Below are 19,210 nucleotides of genomic sequence, written 5' to 3' on the forward strand. Positions count from 1 at the left end.
GAGATCTCCCCGCGCAGCCTACATAGAATAGTAAGGCAAGTGCTGTTGACGAGCAACAAATTCAGGATGGCATGGGGCATGAAAGGGGTGATGTGCTACACACACGCAACGATGTCGCATTTAGGGCTGAGTCAACCGAGGGTTTGTGAGGCCAAGAAGCAAGTTCATATATTTGTAACCGATGTCAGCCATGGCCAGGAACTTGTACTCGGATCGCCGGGTTTCGTAGTGTGCTAACCACGATTGCTACTGCTCCGCACAAAAAAACAAAAATCTCGTGTCGCCTTAGCAGACTGTTGGGTCGTGTGCTGTTGGTGAGAACCTATGAATGGCCGCACAGAACTCAAGGGGGTAGGGTGACCAGCATCACCCTCCGTCGGTGTCTCTCCAAAATCTCGATTAAAAACTAATTTCTTTAGAACTTATTTTTGTGTTTAGTGTTGTTGTCCTCGGCCCGCACCTCCGATTAGCACGTTTGGCTACGTACGGTGTGAAAGAAGTTCAACGTACACATATACCAGGTGCTCGTCAGAGTCGACCCAGCAGAGGCCCGAGACCGGTTCAAATATTCGTGAGTGGGAATCGAACTCGGGTGGCCGGGTTCGTAGCGTGTGCGCAAATGTGCAGAGCAGTGGTGCACTGGTTAGTGCACCACTGCTCTACACATTCGCACACACACACACCCAACCATGCGCCTACACGTGTGTGCAGACAGACGCATTCATACGCGGTCACACGCTCACAAGCGCACTCACGAAACACACTGTACACTCACAACAACGCACGCATCTCTTTTGCTTACTCAAAGCTTCGGTCGGAAATGTCCACAAATTGCAAAATCCTTGCTTAGTTGGCACGGGACCTCTTATGGCTGATGTGAATGTCCGTTCCCAGAGCTGGCTTATATTCACGTGAGCTTGGATGGGGGGGGGGGGTCACAACGCAAGGGAAACGCTCTCTGGTAAGTGCTTGATGATCTCGATTTAAAGCTTTCGTGACTGCAGGGATTCATCTTCTTGGTTCTTTCGGTAAAGTCACGTAGAAGGGAAATAATATAATAATAAAAATAAAACATAATAAAATAATTCTCACGACGTTTCGGCCACAACGCAAGGACAGGTCTGTCGGAAAGACAGCGTCTGAATGTCTTTCCGACAGACCTGTTCTTCACCTGAGGACGGCTGCTTGCGTTGTGGCCGAAACGTCGTGAAAATTGTATTTTATTATGTTTTATTTTTATTATTTTCTTATTTCCCTTCTACGTGACTTTATCGAAAGAACCAAGAAGATGCTTGAGGATCGTGGCGGTCATTTGACCACGGTCCATTCTCCATGCTGGTCGGTGTAGGCTGGTGATGGTGTGTGTCTGTTGCACTTCTTACGCACCGCACTTAGCCAAGAAACACAGTGCCACGATGGGCTTCGGTGCACTTGCCCCTCTGCTTGCCCAACACAGCAGATGCCGATCTGCATGTGAATGCCGGTCACCCATCTGTGCAGCCTGATGTGAGCGGGCACACTCACCGGGCGATTTGGTCCAAGGCTGCATGGAACACATTATGCGGATTGTTCTGTCTGTCTCTGCTCTGTGCCCGATATTAACCTCTGTCTGTCACAAGTTTTGCGGCGTATCTGTTTTCTTCCCTTTGTTTGGCCATATGTCTGCGTGTCTGGCTCCAACTGTGCGTGTCCATTGATCTTTGTTGCACAGGGCACGCTGCTTTTTTCTGCTGCCCACAGTGTAAACCTCACAGACATATGGCAACCTGTTTGTGCATGGTGGTCGCCCATCAAAGCATTACCATCCAGGATCAAATCCCGTTCGCTTCGAATATACGAAGAGACCAGGCACATGACAAGGTAAGGCCCGCTGAGATATGCAGATATTTTTTTCCGAAGCGACCAGGCCACACAAATGATAGCCCAACGAAGTAGCTTATCAACACGTGGCATTTTATAGCAGCGAAATACTCCGAACGCGTGGATGTTGATTCAAATTGTGGAGGGAAAAACTGGAGGACCCGGAGAATAATCCACGCGACCAAGGGGAGAGTTAGAGGCACGCAAACTCCAAATATACAGCAGGCGTCAAGGTCGGGATTGAACCCACGCACTCTTGCATACCAGGCGAGGTATTTAACATCTAGCCACTATGGCATCGAGATCTGATGAATGATATGAGTGATTTTGGTTATTAAAAAAAAACCTATCAATGCAATAAAGCGTACTCAATAAAATGCAACGTGTAACACGCAGCCACACAGTTTTCGCTCACTCTCGTGGGGGAGAGAACGACTCAAGAGGCGCTCGGAGGAACCACAGACAAGCAGGACGGCAGCCACGCAGTGAGCCGGCACCAGCAATTGCCCAAGCTCTGCCGTCCTCTATATATTAAGGTGCTATCGCTCAATCAATGTGCGTTTATATACGGGGAGGGGTGGCGGGAGGGAACTTGGAGCACTCGGACAAAAAACTGACGCGAGGGCCGCCACGTTTGGCGAGATGTTAACTACCTCGCCTGGTATACAAGAGGGCGTGGGTTCGATCCCGATCCCGACCCTGACGCCTGCTGTATATTTGGAGTTTGCGTGGCTCTCTCTCTCCCCGTGGTCGCGTAGATTTTTCTCCGGGTCCTCTGGTGCTTTGCCTCCACATTTATAATCAAGGTTCGTTTCGAGTATTTGGCTGCTATACAGTAGATAGAAAAATAGATAGAAAAATAAAAAAAATCACGAAGTTTCGATCGCAACACAAGTAATCGTCTTCAGGTGAAATATAAATGTCCACGTGATATAAAGCCACTTCGTCGAGCTGTCATTTGTGATGACCAGGTCGCTTCTGAAAAGAGCTCCGTAGCTCAGCGGGTCATACCTGGTAAAATAAACAAAATAAAATTCTGTTTTAAACACTCTATCCCACACAAACTACAATTGACCGTTATTCAAACCTTTATTGTGGATAATTAATATGGGTAGTTCACGTGTTGAAGTTAAAACGCACCATTAGCGGAAGGTGGACTTCATTGCTGTGCTTATGCGATGTGTGTGCACAAAGACAAACGTGTGGGGTAGAGTGTTTGCTGTACTGCCGTCTGCTGGAAAGACCCGGGGTATGGCACCTCAATGCCCACCGGTTAGGGAGATTCGCATCAATCGTGCCATCATCCACAGTGCTGGATTAAGGGCCACTACGTGCATAATACGCCGCCACCACCACAGCGCACCACAGATGCTTATGACAAGAGACAGGGAGTCATCTGGTTTTGATGCCATCTGCTCGGAACCTACTGTGGTTTATTTTCAGGTGATTGCAACAGAGAAGTCATGGCACGAGCAGAGGTCTTCGCCGTGCTGCTGTTTTGCTTTTTGACTACAGGTGAGTACTGGACTGCTTAGCCTCAGTCATCCGTCTATCTTATAAAGTAAATGCCTCGATATGCGAATATTAGATGTACGAAGTGTCTGTATGCGAATATTAGATATACGAAGTTTCAGTAAAAAAAAACTTTGGCTTTATTACCATTAGATTAATGGTAAAAAAAAATGTGTTTTAATTAAATTCATAAATGCACAGGAATGTATAAATAATTATGCTTCCATCGACAGTACTATATAATTAAGATATACTGTGCAATTATAACGCCGATTTAAGGATAATCTCCCAAACAGAGGTGTGATTGAACAGTTGCTTCCACACAAACGTGAATAATTATAACAATTGAAAGAAACAGAACATGACAGCGACTACGTACGCCAATTATTTACCCAGGACGTGGCCTCGCTGAGGTCTCGAGAGTCATCTTCAAGTGGCTCCAAATTGAGATGTTTGGACAATACCACTCACTCATGCACGTACGTTGATATGTGTAGACGACAATTGACCGTTATTCAAATCTTTATTGTGGATAATTAATATGGGTAGTTGACATGTTGAAGTTTAAACGCACCGTTAGCTGTGCTTATGCGATTTGTGTGTACAAAGACAAAGATCACCCGTATGGCCACAACGGACTGTTGGGGCAAGTGATGTGTGATGAGCACCTCTGACGGCCGCACGGCACACGAGGGGGTGGGTGAGCCAGCATTATGGCGATGTTTACACATGTTTACACATCGCTGCCGTGCACTCATTTGAGGCTGAGTCGACGATTGGCCGGATCATTGCGGCCTTATTTCGATCATAATTTGGTTGCGTGTCATTCTTAGCGCGCGACATGCTTGTACACGTGACAATTCAAAGTTTGGCTGTGTCGTGTGGCGGATGGTATTTACGACACAAATGTGGCCGATCATTGTGGCCTAACCCCCTACAAAGAAAAAAAAAAGTATCAAAATTGTGGCTGCTTGTTTAAACTTCACATTGTCTCAACCACAGCCCCCACAAAACCTTATCAGCTTCCTTCACCCCTCTCCGTTCCTCTCCCACCCTAGGCATGGCAGCCAAACTGCCCCTAAACCAAGAGGCACTGAGGAAGACTGTGAAGGCAGGCTTTCGCTCCATCGAGGAGGGGGTCCTGCGTGTGATCACGGGCATCTTCGAGTCTCCCGTGGTAGAGAAGCTTCAGTGAGTAACTGCTTTGACTCCTGACGGGAAAAGCCTCCATCCCGCACCTCTGATTAGCACGGTTGGCTACGTACGGTGCGAAAGAAGTTCAACACGCATACAGTACATACATAACCAGACACTTTAAATGCAGTCAGGTTCATGAGCGTTACACAATAATTTTTGCAAGTGCCACTCTGATGATAGTACCATAGAGGGCATCAGATGACCGTCCATTACGCTGTTACCGAACTCAATGTGGGGCAAACCATTTACATATTAATCCCCCCCCCCCCCACTTTCAGTGGACTTTCCTTCTAAATTAAAAATGTTTCCATTAATTTAGAGCGCTATTAAAAAAAAAACCTCTTTGGCGACGTTGAATTGTAACTTGAATCGCAGCAGCCTGCGATAACCTCACACTCTTAGGTTTTTTCGGTAAAGTCACGTAGGTAAAAAATAAATAACAAAAATAATAGGAAAAATAATAGAAATAGTCATTATTATTATATTTCTATTATTTATTTTTTACCTACGTGACTTTACCGAAAAAACCTGAGAGTATGAATTCTTGCAGTCACGAAAGCTTCAAATCTAGAATGCGATAACCTCCTTTGTTTGAATTTGAGATCTCTCTTATAATCTGGGGTTTTGTCTGGGGAACGTCACAAACTTTAAGACCCACAAAGCTCTGGTCACCGGAAATTCCATAGAGGAGTTATAAGGGCATCAACAAGAGGACTTCGATAACCTTCAATATCAACATACAACGCCCTAAAACTGTTCCTCATCTCTAAAAAGACGAAAGTTATGTTATTCTATGGATGTCTCACCACCAATGTACGTTGCGGCTCTGGACTCGCACCTTACTGAGCAGGTTGATAACTTAAACTCTCTCGGCTCTATCCTGGACTCAAAACGGTCTTTCAAGAACCACATTGACCACATGGCCAATAAGATGAAACCCAACATTGGATTCCTATACAGAAACCAATGCTGTCCAGTTATCCGTCGAAATAAAGCCACCATCCTGCGCATACTTGATTTTTGTAACACCACCTACCGCCTAAATTCTGAATCTCATTAAAACGTCTCACTTAACTGTTCCACTCCGCTCTCTCCGTGTTGCCCCTTGACCCCCCCCCCTCCCCCTATCGAACTCACCATGGCAACCAAAACATGAACTCAAATCTGTCCCCTGGATATCTGGGGAGGCCACCATTGGGCTATCTTCATCCTAAAGGTCCTGTTAAAAAAATCCAACAATTACCCATATCTTTCGATTTCAAGCTTTCGTGACTGCAGGGATTCATCTTCTTGATTCTTTCGGTAAAGTCACGTAGAATGGAAATAATAAAGTAATAAAAATAAAACATAATAAAATCATTTTAAACATAAAATCATTTTATTATGTTAGATTTGTATTATTTTATTATTTCCATTCTACGTGACTTTACCGAAAGAACCAAGAAGATGAATTACCCACATCATTTAGACCCTCTCCCTCCCATGGCCTCAGAAGCGCCTCCTCATTCCGACTCACAATTCCACCTGCTAAAACACCGGTAGTGTCCTTACGCGCTGCCGCACCACGTTAATGACAAATCCCCTTGTCCCTCACCCACAGCTTGGTCCCCCCCCCCCCCCACTGCACTTCCCCTCTTTTATTTCCCTTAAAAAAGCAAAACGGAGCTTACTTGCAATTTGTACCTAACTTTTTTTCTGGCACCTTTGCTCTCATTCAATGAGCAGTTTGGTTTTTGATTCACTCGTTTCCTTTACGACCATTAAAACACCTCGTTAACAATTGTGTAAATCTCCCTTAAGCACCCCGTACTCATTTTCTGCAACATTGATGTGTCATTTTATTGCTGCTGCTGTGCTCACGCGCCACGGATCCCCCGTTGTAACAAATAACTGGGTAACTGGCTAAACGGGGCCATCCATGTCACAAATCAAACTTAATTTGAAATTCAGAAAGGGCAAGGGCTCAAAAAAGTGGGCCCAGAGAGTAGCATGCACTGAGGGGAAGTTCCCAAGGGCCACGTGGCAACCGACATAACATCTTGTGGACGACTCCTTTCACGACATCACAACCTAACAGCGAACACTGCGCCAAACAGCTGTGTTCTGCTAACACAGCTTTGCACTTTATCTCAATACCAGTGTTATCTAAACACTGAAACTTCACAGCTTGTAATGTGTGCTGTGACCAGGGCTGGATTAATGCAGGTTTGTGAGACCACAGCCTCCTTTTTCGAGCCCTCCAAAAAAAATATTAACAGTTTTATAATGGTGGAAATCAATATCGTAGCAATTTTTTATCCTAAAAATCCTACATGCATATTCTATTCTTTTGTCAATAGATGTTGTTGTATAGTTCAAGCACTTTCAATCAATGTCCTCAACTAGGAAGACCCACATCGGTAACGAATGGCGTGATTCTGTGCACCTGTGTTTCAGTCAGACGTACATGATGGGGCGTCAGTCCGTGAACATGGTCCTGAACATGATAGAAGACATCAAGACCACAAATTGCCTCTGAAAATTACAAGAGGCGGCCTTACAAGTTATCCAGGCTTAAAAGGCCCAACTATGGGAAACTTGAAAATTATTGCAGTTGAAATTGTGGTTTCTTTTCCATGGAATCGTTCGCTTATATAAAATTTTAAATCTATATTTAAAACTCATTTCTTTGAAACTACTTGTTTTTTTGTTTGTCCCCCCCCCACCTCCGATTAGCACGTTTGGCTATGTACTGTGCGAAATAAGTTCAACATACATAACCCATATAATCATCCGTTTTATTGCAGTTATCATTCATTCGGAGAACGTACATGCGTAAAATGTCTTGCTATTGGTTTCTATCCTTCAATGCACACTACACTTGAAATCATGCTATAGATCCACTTAAGACGGAAACCATACGGCACCAAATGGGCCTTTATTCGTGGATTACTCCAGATACAAAATTAACAACACACGCGACGTTCGCCTAATGGCAAATAAAAAGAGGAAAACAGTCAGTTTTTTTGGTCTTTTATGATTTTATAATGAAATCCTACAACGCAGTGCAACTTACACAGACGCTACATGTTAGACTGTTTAACACGCAACACACACGAACTGCTGGGGTATGACTCAACATTTTAAATTAACAAGACTGCAGGTTTGAAGTCAAGGTTAAACTGTTTCATTCGCGATGAATACAAATTAACTTGCGTTACACAACACTGCAGGTCGGCCACTGCAACCGGCCGCTGGGAGCCAAAGGGACCCAAGTTAAGTCAGCCAAACTTTCTTTGGTGCAACCTTGAGTTAAATCTGCAACCTTCAAGATCGGCCTCGGAAATTGTGTGCACGCATGCGTGGTGTGAAGATGGTATCGGTAAAAACGGATGCTCACGTGGGGAGCGGCATGTATAATGCTCGTATTTGTACAGAAATTGCCTTGCGGGCTGTCGTGCTTGCGAGTGAGTGTGCACGTGCAGACAGAAGCCCTTTGCAGCCCTGGTAGTTTACGTAAAATCTGCTCTCTCGTAAACAAACAAGGGAGCGAGTTGGGGGGGAGGGGGCGGAATGAGTGAGGGAGGGAGGTGAGCAAGGAAGGCTACGAGAGGGAGGAAGCATGGGAGTGAGTGAGGGAGGAAGCAGAGGTCGCAATCGGGTACCCGATACCCGTACCCTACCCGATACCCGTCTACCCGTACCCGGCCGGGTACGGGTACCCGTTTGCGACCCTGATGCGGCCGGGTACGGGTAGGCCGTGAGTCACTGGTGAGTAACCGTTTGTCACTCATTTCCCAACGTCTTGTCTCTTCTCACAATTCAAGTTCCTAGAATCAACCCACCCGCGCCTGCAACATGGCTTCGTCCCAGAGGTCGCAATCGGGTACCCATCCCCGTACCCTACCCGATACCCGGCCAGGTACGGGTAGCCGGGTATCGGGTAGGGTACGGGTACCCGATTGCGACCCTGGTGCGACCGGGTACAGGTAAGGAATCAAAAGCCGTTTGGGACCTCTGGGAGGGAGCGATTGTGGGAGTGAGGAAGGAGGCAAGAAAGAGAGCGAGGGATAAAAGGAGTGAGGGATGGGGTGAGGAAGGGAGCCAGCAAGCGAGAGAGGGAGGGAGCTAAAGAAGGGGAGGGGAGAGGCAAGGAAGCCACTGCTTCAGAAGCGGCCGGCGCGCTCCTTGGAACGACGTCTCTCACGGCTGCGGTCCGGGCGCCGTTCCTTGGAGCGAGAGCGACGACGTTCCCGCGAGCGTGACCGGGAACGGCGTCTGTACACGCGCGCACGCACGCACACCAATGCTTATCTGCCGCCCGTCCACTACAAACACATTCTTTTTGCTAGTTTTTTCATCAAAGTTACCCAACCAGGTATGTGGTAGGTTACGCACATTTTGGTGGTTTGAGTTGCGAAGGTACATACTTAATGGCTGCATTCAGATTTATCTCAAAGCATTGGTCATTAACTGGATTTAACTGCACCAGCTGTTAGCGCCTGCTCTATTGGAACAAAATAGTTTCCAGTTTCAAATGCATTCTCAGTTCACAGCTATTTTTAGGATATACAGACCACACAATGCAGAAATTAACATTTATTCTCTAGTCATCTTGCCCAACTCTGCCACTTATGTTTCAGCTACGATAGCGTCTTTATAGTTAAACTTTGCAAGTCCCCAAATTGTTGCAATTGGAACCAAGGCCAAAATTACCCAGAATGAGTCAGATTTTGGGAGCTTGAGCCTACAGTCCTTGGATGGGTGACCATGCATTAAACAATGCACACGAGGTTGTTATAAGCTGCCAAGCTAGGTAATGGGCAGCAGAGAGAAGTGATGAAGTGTATGCTCCCACATCCATGACCCAGCATCTTCACAAACCCGAACAGTGACCAGCGTGAAAAACAGTCAAATAAGCGTCACAACCTGCACGGTGTTGGCAGGCCCTCATCTGAACGACTGCACAAGTATTTGTAGAATTTAGCATCGGGAAATCACTCTGTTCTTTCAAGTACACAAACGCTCATTGGAACAAAACATGTGCTTGTAGATCGCGTTGGTAATTACCGCTTGCGCTTGCCACGTCCATACAGTTCCCGACGCAGCTCGCGAGAGATGGGCTTGAGGTGCATGAAGTTGCAAAAGCCTCCACGTGTGCACTCCCTACAGATACCAAAAACAAGCAGGCGGGGGAACAAAAGTCCATTAGATAACACGGTCAAGGACATTTCAGAGCTCACAGCAACGATTGTGGCTCAGTCACACATGGTTACATTTGAGAATAAGTCAAAATAAGTAACGCAAAAACTAAAAACAGGTAAAAGACGGGCAACATAAGTACGACGACTAAAAGGCTTTCGCAGCGAGTTCCAATATGGGAGAGTCTGCAGGTGCGACTCACCCCATCTCGTACTGGCGGCAACAGGCCTCCCGGAAGTCGGTGACGGGAGAGAGCTCAGCCTGGATGGGCTGCCCGTTGAACCAACGGTTGTTGAGGTCATTGACGGCCTTTTCTGCATCCTCCTCAGAGTGGAACTACGAATGGCCACACACAAGCACAGACGGCCACACACAAATTGGTAACTTTGCCCATAACCACTTTTGTCAAGTAACCATAATTCTGCGAGATATTATTTCAAATGTATTGTAATAACGTATTAATTCTAACGTGTTTATGGCATTCCTAAAGACAATGTACTGCTGAATGAGGGCCTCCCCACACCATGCAGACATGGTGGTTATCTGTGACCATACTTTAACCCCACTGGTCGGTGGAAGTTAGCCAAGACAGGAAGGATAGACGTGGCAGCCAAGAAGTAAAGTAGAACAATTATTTTAGTTGCACTGGCCTTTGCTTCCCATCACAAAGCTCTACAACCCATAACAATTTGCCGTGCACAGCGATGACCCATCCGAGTACTAACAATGATGCTTCCCTTCCAAGATCGGGCACATTCCGAGTGATTTTGAAAACATTACGCAAATCATTAGCGAGTCTGTGCCGTGCCCTATATCAACCTTGGTGTGTCATGTTTGTGGTGTATTTGTTTTCCTCCCTTTGTTTGATCATATGTCTGTGTTTGTCTGGCTCCAACTGTACGTGCCCTCTGATCTTTGTTGCACAGAGTCACATGCACTGCCCTCTCTGCTGCCCAGTGTAAGCCTCGTAGCCCTATGGAAACCTGTTGGTGCATGGTGGTCGCCCAGCCCATCCAAGCATTACCCAGGATCAACTCTAGTTAGCTTCGCAGACGTGACAAGAACGGATGTAGTCTGCATAATTTGGCCACGAGCAACAACAATACCTTTGTGTTATTACAGTATTCAATAAAGTAAGCATCAGCCTAAGACACTCCTCAGAGCAATGGCAATGGCCAGCCGGTGTGGGTGGCAGCGTGTCGTGCAGTGGTATGCCGAGCGACGCCTTTACGTGGCACTGCGCAGGCGAAGAGCTCACCTTGATGTAGACGTTTCCGACCAGGTGATCTCCCAAGTTGTCGCAGACGTTCATCTCCTCAATCTCTCCGTACTTCTCCTCCAGCTCCACAAACACCTCCTGTCGGTGGTGGGAGGCATTAGCAACAATGACGTTGAGCCGCTCCTCGACCACAACGCAGCACGCATACGCCGGCTACTGAACTCGCCAACACACCCGTTCGCGCAATGCCCAATTGTACGCATTTCGCGAGTACATACATTAAATTGGACAGCAAGGCAGCGTGCATCCACAAGAGACGGCCTATATGCATGCCCTGGCTACGGTCTGTGCAGGTGCAATTGGAACAAATCGCCAAACCCAGTAAGATATTAAAGGCATTAACAAAGCATTGTTACATTATCCTCATGCACACAATGACTTGAGCTGTATCGCTTTGTTTATGCAGGCTTTAATTTTATTTCAGACAATGATTCATATTTTTTTATCCACTGTATATGTAAGGTCATTAGCATACGTAATCATAAAACAAATGTGTTGGAGGGCTTTTGTTTCAAAAAAATTATTGATAATGATACCGTACTACACAAAATAAAATGAAATACAATGTAATATGATAGTATAACGACTATTAAAACAATCTCTAGTAATGCGCTTGAGGCATTTACCTTCCAATTTGTTCTGGGAGGAACTACAATCACAGGACAGCTGTGTACACAATGCCAGTATTTTCAACAAAATGTTGCAAATGACTACAAACCCATACAACAGCGACAACTAATGCACCTTTGGCTCATGTAAATGCTGGAATACGCATGGTAACTGTCACTTATGGATATGGTTTACCGCAAGGCCTCCATAGCTATATGCTTACTTAAACATTTGGCAATGTGATCATTGCTGTGTGTCTATACTTCAATGTTAATGTACCTTTATATTGAGGGGCTGTGTGTTTATCTTGGTGTGGTCTGGTTTTGTTGTTGTTTTTGCTGCCTTTCCAAATCTTGATAAATCGGACTTATATAATTAATCAACGCATTATTTCTTTATGATTCATTACTAGATTTTCCACTCCCTATCATTTGTTTGTATTGCTTGCTGTTGTAACTTGCTGACCTGCTCATACTGGACATCTGTGAAAAAGGGCTTCATAGCTCATCGGATTCCTCCAGTCTAAATAAAGATGCTTAAGTTGTACAACACTAAGTGGCGCTGACGTCACCATGGCACTTGTGTCAGGTTATGCGCACATTAAGGCCACGTGAAGTGTAGATCGCGCGCGCACACACACACGCGCAGTTAAATGCAAACTCACTGACCTCGAAGAAGTCGTCATAATGCTGCTGCATCTCGACATCGCTGATCATACCTGCAGCAGATGTCACATGCTCGTGTCAAACGCGTGTCAAAGGGATGCAATCCCCACAAGGGGGCGGCGATATGGCCCAGCTGTAGTGCGTTGTTGAGGTTCATGGTTGCAATCCAATGGCCATCACGGTTATTACTGGGGGAAGTACTAACCGCAAAAATATACGCGCAGTCTGCTTAACGGTGAACGTTAAACACGCCGTGATGTCATCACGAAAGCTAGAAATTTTATGTCGGTGTCATGGCGCAATTTTTTTTTCATTTTACCCCCCGAATAACTAAATTCGTTTACGCATAGCGATTATCGCCACTGCGAAAGTTTGGCAGGATCAACCTGAAAAAGAGTTGAGACTCACGGAGGCTTTTCTGGTTAAACAAGCATAACAATAATAATAACAATCACGTTTGCAAAACTTGAAAAATACAGATTCTTTCCACGTGTTTTCTTCCGAGAGTAATTGCGATTCTGCTCTGATGATGGAGTCCATGCGTTCGTAAAGATGCAATGAGCATGTCTGCCTCAGGGTGGTAGTGTTAAGGCGGCTCAAAACACAACACTTCAATGTCCACGACCCAACCTCTATTTGCCAATTTTAAAAGAGAACTGGAAAAGTTGTGTCCAGAAGAGGGCGTACATTTCTTTTGTATCATTTATTTTACTATCCAATATCATTTACTCATGTTCTATAATTACTCCAATACCATTCATCCATTTCTCACATGTGGGAAATAAAAATATGAAAGGATGTGGGTGAAGTCCTTTGTCAAGCAACTGCTGGATGAAGGCCTCAAGGGTTTTCAGGGTTATTGGGCCATACATGACCAGTGAAGGATGGTAAAGGTGGAGTGTGCATAGATGTTTGGGCATAGACCTACAGAGCAAAAATCTATTTTTCTGCAACTGCCTTCTGGTGCCCATCACTCGGCCCCAGCACACAAACTACAATATGCTTCTTCTTGGTTCTTTCGATAAAGTCACGTAAAATGGAAATAATAATAATAAAACATAATAAAATAATTCTCACGACGTTTCGGCCACAACGCAAGCAGCCGTCCTCAGGTGGAGAACAGGTCTGTCGAGAAGACAGAGTCTGAATGACACACCCCACGCTTGGAGCGACTATTTAAGCTGGAATGGAGGGGGGAAGAGCGCCTTGACAAAATAATTTGCATATCAAGAGGAATTTACAATATGCTTGCCAACCTGAAATACCCTGAAACATTATTTACATCACAGCAGGTGGCACACTTTGGTAATTCCCTGCACTGGTTATCATGTGTAGATGTGTTGAAACAAGTGCGTCTCGAAATGTGGGCCCCGACGCTGAAAATGTACAGGCCCCGGTGACGCAGTACTTACAGGTTGTCCCGTTGGCCGTCTGGGCCACATTCTGTGGGTTCTGGTACAGGTTCAGCAGGCAGATGGTCTGTTGCACAGGGTCACCTCATGACAATTAGTACAACACGTAGTCATCATACACTGCACAATTAACATCATTGCATAGAAAAACGTGAGAGATGAGGGGTGTTTTGTCAAGAAATACATAGAGTAACATTTAACTGGAGGTCAGTCAGCCTACTGCCATTCTGTATCAATGTTTTCAACAGCATTTTTTTAAAGCAGATAAACCACAGGGTGGGTTTGGTATATACAGATAGTCCGAGTTCCGATCGTCCGACTTACGATATTTCGATCTTACAATGGCGATACGACAAAATTGTACGATACAGTACGTTGGGACGCTGCCGGGATGTACACATCTCCCGCCTTGTGTGGTGCAGATAGGATTGTTTCCTGAAGAGACTTTCTATTAAATTGCAGTTCATATAGGTAGGCTAAGAATTTACCTTGTTTTTTTTTACTTTACATTTTACTGTGCAATACAGTATTGTAATTCATAATACATACAGTATATGATTCGATACAGTCCGGTACTGTAAATTGCTCTATTTTGCTAAATTATCACCATTCTTTAAGACTCCTGGGTAGGCTAGGCCATCTTCGACTTACGATATTTTTTACTTACGATGGGGTCATCGTAACGCATCTCCATCGTAAGTAGAGGACTACCTGTATACATATCATGCATGTAGAACTTCTTTCGCATCGTATGTAGTCAACCATGCTAATTGGAGGTACTAATCTTCAACATAGTGTGGCGTTACATGAATGGTTGCCTGGTGTTTTATATATTAGTCATATAATAATCCACCGGCCACACGATTCAATTATATGTCACAGTTTGAGATCAAGTTTCAGATTTATAAATCATATTGTAATTTCATTTATATTTTACCTTATCTGTGTAGGAGTTTTTTTGTTTCATTAACCTCAATGTAACATTAGCATATAAACTAAACATTCTCTTATCCACTCCATGACCCGTTCTTCCCATTATCTGCCGTATTAAATTGTTCCAAACTTTTCTCAAATTTTACTTTAATCTGATCCTGGAATTTCCCAAAGGTCATTCAACCTGTGCTCCAACGAGCACGACCAGGAAGTGGCAGCCAATGCATCCCATTATAAAAGTTAATCGGCAATAATTCGCGTGGATAAAAGTACTAAACTACATGGATAAACACCAATAACAGTATCCACCTATAGTTGTCCTTCTTATAAGCACAGATAAGATGGGTTTCTCTGTAATAAGCAAGATCTTCACAAATAAATAAATTAATACATCTACAATTTGATGCACGTAACAAGAGTGTCGGAATCGATGTTAATAAAGTAATCAAATTAAGATTACGTACACTGGCAACACTTTACACACTAAATCAAGCGCAGTTAAAAAGCACGACCAAATAGCTTGAGTCGCTTGTGCCAGTCCAACCTGACTGAAGGTCGGTTTGTTGTGCAGGCGTGAGCAGCGGTCACCATGCCGACAGGCACCGATCTTGAAGTAGAAGGAGCAGTTGACCCTGAGAAGAGACGTCACAGCTGAGAAAAGTGGACTAAAATACACAGGGGCAAAGCAGTTTTCAGAAATGGGCGGTCGTAAGCCATCAAGGGCTTCACAGTGGAATAGCAATCCGTGCGTTAGTGTACACAGTGCTGGCCATGGAGTGCAAATACCCGTCTTAACCCTTACTCATTTCGAGACAACTGCAAGTTGCAGGGTGGGTCCTGTTCACCGTCGAATCTCACGAACGCGCAAGCAGTTGAGCGTTAATTTTATTTAGAGAGGCATAGCGCCATGCTCACCGCAGAGAACTGTAGCAACCTGCACGTACTCTATGATAGATGGCGCCAAACTGTGCCACAACACACCTTCCCGCATGGCCTTGTGGGAGTCTCGGTACCAATAAAGTTATTTTATTTCAGTTTTTCTTCTGGTTCCGTTCCAATGACGTACACGTATGTCATCTGAACGGAATCGGAAGGAAAACTGATGATGTACACACGTACTTCATCAGAAAATGAAATAATTAAGTGCACTGCATCGTTTGTGAAATGAAGGAAAGGCCAGTGTTATTGAGGTAGGTGTCAAGAGTTTGTCTTAATTGTGATTAAGCACCAGTGCCAATGCAATATCGCCAATTTGTTTAATTCAAATTAACACCGCTAGTTCAAACAGAACACAGTGAACCGATAGCGTGCAAATAAGGTGAACATTTGCACTTGAAATGTCAAGCAAACTATGACACGAGAACAAAGACCACGACATGGGCAGAGGGTCGGCCTACAACATAAAGCGAAGTGTAATGGCTTGGCCGTGAAATCGCACGCGCGCACACACTTGGCGGCACGTACAACGCTGTGCTTGACACAAAGCAAAGTGGCACACGACAAAGAAACACGAGAAACCCCTCTTCAGGTTACCAACACGGCAATCTGAGACGGCCCGGTCGTTTATGCCCCGCATCACATCCTGACGCCATGTGCCACCTGTAGCATTGGGCTACAATTACAGGCGACTTAAACGGATTATTGTCAGGAGAACCCTAAAATCAACCCATCTGGCTCAATCGTCTTCAAACTGTATTAAAGTGTCCAGCTGGAAGGCACTGCGAGTAGCTGTATGTGACACATCTTAACTTAAGGCTTTCTTGACTGCAGAAATTTATATTCTTTGGGTCTTTCGGTAAAGTCACGTAGATAGGTTCCAAGAAAATAACAACAAACTACGTTTAAATCGCAACACAAGCGGTCGTCTTCAGTTGCGTTCGAAACGTTGTAGTTTTTTGTTGTTTTATTTGAACCTATCTACGTGACTTTACCGAAAGACCCAAAGAACAGGATGTGACAATTTGGAGGTATTGAGTTCAAATCCCAGTTGGTGGTTGATTCAACCCAGAATACAATCAATTAGAATAACACAACTCTGTGGGAAGCCTACATTATTTACTGATATGTCTTACAAGGTATTTTTATTTCAACGTAGTTGTGCTGTCTAAGACCAAATCACACAGAATTCGCCCAATCTCGAAAGCTGAGTAGTGTTGCGCCCAGATTGTTTTTAGATAATTCACCATCATGACTACGATTGGGACTCGGGGGCTACGTGAACAGCAGATTAAAGTACAGAAAAAAATCCATTGTGCAGTAACGTACTATATATTTGCTCCCTGCCTTCAATCCGTACTGAGAGTTGAGTATGCCAATATAACCTCCACAATCTGCACGACGTAAACAAAAGGGCTGAATATGTACATGTTATGTTACAATTAATATTCGTTCAGGTGGAGCGGTGTTAGTAGGCACTTGGCTCACAATCAGAATCTTTAAGGTCAAATCGTATTCGAGAGCAGACTTGAATCAACCTTTTGCGGTCAATGAAATAAAATGCCACTTTGTGATATCAATACTGGTTATTATTTCGAAGACTTTTCCGCAATTAGAAACGTGTATTCACTATTATACGAATAATCTGAGACTAAACAGATTAGCAACGCCCCACAATTTTGAGGAAACACTTTGACTGGAGTAATATTTTTGTTTAATACATTAATAACGGTCATGGTTTGGACGATTTTTACAACTCTTATGTCAACTTCACTGCTGCATGAAGGCCACCCCGATTTTTTATTTGTACATTTACAACCCTTATGTCAACTTCACTGCTGCATGAAGGCCTCCCCACGCTGCGTCGGACATGCGGGATATATTTGACCAGACTTCGCCACGCTGGCAAGTGAGGGTTTGCGAACGCCAGACAAAATGGTACAGTACGATAGAGTTCACTGCCCTCTACTGCCCATTACATAGACCTGTAGCTACATGATATATTTGTTTGCGCAACTGTGCGTAGCCTTATTCATATTCGTTCAAGGCTCAACCATGCATAGCCTTTGAAATCTGACAACCGGCACAATGCGGTGTTATTACATTCGGTGCAATTGTTTGCTCACGCGCCTGCTGCAAGCGCAGCCTCCACTGAAGGGAGCTCAAGAGAGGCCTTGTGGTATTTGCACTCAACTAATTTTCGCTTTGGGTGGCAGATGTTTGTGCCAGAAAGGCGCCACGTGTTTAAGCGACAACACAATTGACTTTACTTCCACGCTGGCCTGATACGTCTTTGCTCGAGGCGAGAGTAACCACGCACTTTGCCAAACCACGCGTGGTCTCCACGAAATATTCTGCACGCAATTATAGTGCTACGTGGCGTGTACGGAGATTTAGTTTATAGCTTCCCCATCGGGAGATGAAATGGAACCGGCGACCGACAAGATAGCAAATCCAGCTACACGTGTGTGTGGCGTAACATCGCCCATTGCAAAGACGGCTCCGTATCGCACGCGCACACCACCGAGACTTTGGACAACCCGGGGATTTACTGCAGTACAGCCACAATTCGTAACAACAACAATAATCATCGTAATATTCACAACTGAATTCACTGAATGCCGCCTGGGCCTACGCTAGGCTAGCCATGGTGGGGTGGTGGGGAGCGCCACCACGCTCGAGGCCTTTGCCGCGCCGAGGGCAGCCGCTCACCACCGACAGCGACCGACCGCTCGCCCGCCCGCTCCGCCGCGACAGCCCCGAGCGAGGGAGACGAGAGAACCTCGTGAAGGCGCCACTACTTACTTGTCTTTCTCCGTGCCGAAGATGGACGCCAGGTACTCCGCCATGTTGGGCGAGAGACCACCGCGCGCACTCCTTGGGGGGGGCGTGGCCACCAAGTCTCGCGATGTTATGCTAATGAGGAACGCGACGTGATTACCGTACACTAGCGAGTATGCCCCCCTAACCCCTCCCCCCAACCCCACCCCAATGAGGAACGCGACGTGATTACCGTACACTAGCGAGTATGCCCCCCTAACCCCTCCAACCAACCCTCCCACCCCCCCAACCCTCCCCCCACCCCCCCCAACCCCCCAACCAAACCTCCCCCCAACCCCACCCCAACCAACCCTCCCCCCCACCCCCTCAACCAACCCTCCCCCCACCCCCCCAACCAACCCTCCCCCCACCCCCTCAACCAACCCTCCCCCCACCCCCCCCCAACCAACCCTCCCCCCACCCCCCCCAACCAACCCTCCCCCCACCCCCCCAACTAATCCTCCCCACCCCCCCCAACCAACCCTCCCCCCACCCCCCCAACCCTCCCCCCACCCCCCCAACCTACCCTTCTCCCCCCTCAGCCACAACCTCTTGATCAGTATCAATAAAGTTATACCGATAAAGTTATACCGATAAAGTTATATCAATTTTGTGTCGAAGGCTCGCTGCTGACACAGGAGGAGGTCTCGGGACAGAGCCAGCAGGTGCCATGGGTTGGCTGAATGAGAATACCGGTCGATGCACCACCAGCTGTACCCACCACCACCAATTCACCACCACCACCACCCCTCAATGCACCACCAGCTGCTGTACCCCCCACCACCACCCCCCACCACTAATACCAA

General features: G+C 45.9%; 2 protein-coding genes across 3 annotated transcripts; one reads left to right on the top strand and one right to left on the bottom strand.

The window, feature by feature from the left end:
• The first annotated feature begins 741 nt into the window (after positions 1 to 741).
• LOC144728626 (uncharacterized) lies at positions 742 to 7,568 on the top strand. Of its 2 annotated transcripts, none has more exons than XM_078608178.1 (4): positions 742 to 961; positions 3,304 to 3,375; positions 4,431 to 4,563; positions 7,006 to 7,568. In XM_078608178.1, exons 1-4 carry the CDS (start codon positions 922 to 924, stop codon positions 7,085 to 7,087), a joined length of 327 nt encoding a protein of 108 aa, XP_078464304.1. In that variant the 5' UTR covers positions 742 to 921; the 3' UTR covers positions 7,088 to 7,568. The 2 variants fall into 2 exon arrangements, with proteins under 2 accessions (XP_078464304.1, XP_078464305.1); XM_078608179.1 differs by lacking the exon at positions 742 to 961 and adding an exon at positions 1,693 to 1,860.
• Positions 7,333 to 18,518, bottom strand: LOC144728624 (splicing factor U2AF 26 kDa subunit-like). The gene is made up of 8 exons (XM_078608177.1): positions 18,390 to 18,518; positions 15,193 to 15,280; positions 13,716 to 13,782; positions 12,307 to 12,356; positions 11,009 to 11,107; positions 9,953 to 10,086; positions 9,619 to 9,714; positions 7,333 to 8,826 (listed from the first exon to the last, which is right to left on the bottom strand). Exons 1-8 carry the CDS (start codon positions 18,431 to 18,433, stop codon positions 8,715 to 8,717), a joined length of 690 nt encoding a protein of 229 aa, XP_078464303.1. The 5' UTR covers positions 18,434 to 18,518; the 3' UTR covers positions 7,333 to 8,714.
• Positions 18,519 to 19,210: the final 692 nt, after the last annotated feature.

This window comes from Lampetra planeri, chromosome 29, assembly GCF_965212315.1.
Source record: "Lampetra planeri chromosome 29, kcLamPlan1.2.h2, whole genome shotgun sequence".
NCBI lineage: Eukaryota > Metazoa > Chordata > Hyperoartia > Petromyzontiformes > Petromyzontidae > Lampetra > Lampetra planeri.

Coding starts and splice junctions, on each gene's coding strand:
- LOC144728626 (XM_078608178.1), top strand. CDS start 922: ATGGGGGGGGGGGGTCACAACGCAAGGGAAACGCTCTCTG. Junction 962..3,303: donor CGCAAGGGAAACGCTCTCTG/GTAAGTGCTTGA, acceptor GTTTATTTTCAG/GTGATTGCAACAGAGAAGTC. Junction 3,376..4,430: donor GTTTTGCTTTTTGACTACAG/GTGAGTACTGGA, acceptor CTCCCACCCTAG/GCATGGCAGCCAAACTGCCC.
- LOC144728624 (XM_078608177.1), bottom strand. CDS start 18,433: ATGGCGGAGTACCTGGCGTCCATCTTCGGCACGGAGAAAGACAA. Junction 15,281..18,389: donor TTCGGCACGGAGAAAGACAA/GTAAGTAGTGGC, acceptor GTCTCTTCTCAG/GGTCAACTGCTCCTTCTACT. Junction 12,357..13,715: donor GACGGCCAACGGGACAACCT/GTAAGTACTGCG, acceptor CATCTGCTGCAG/GTATGATCAGCGATGTCGAG.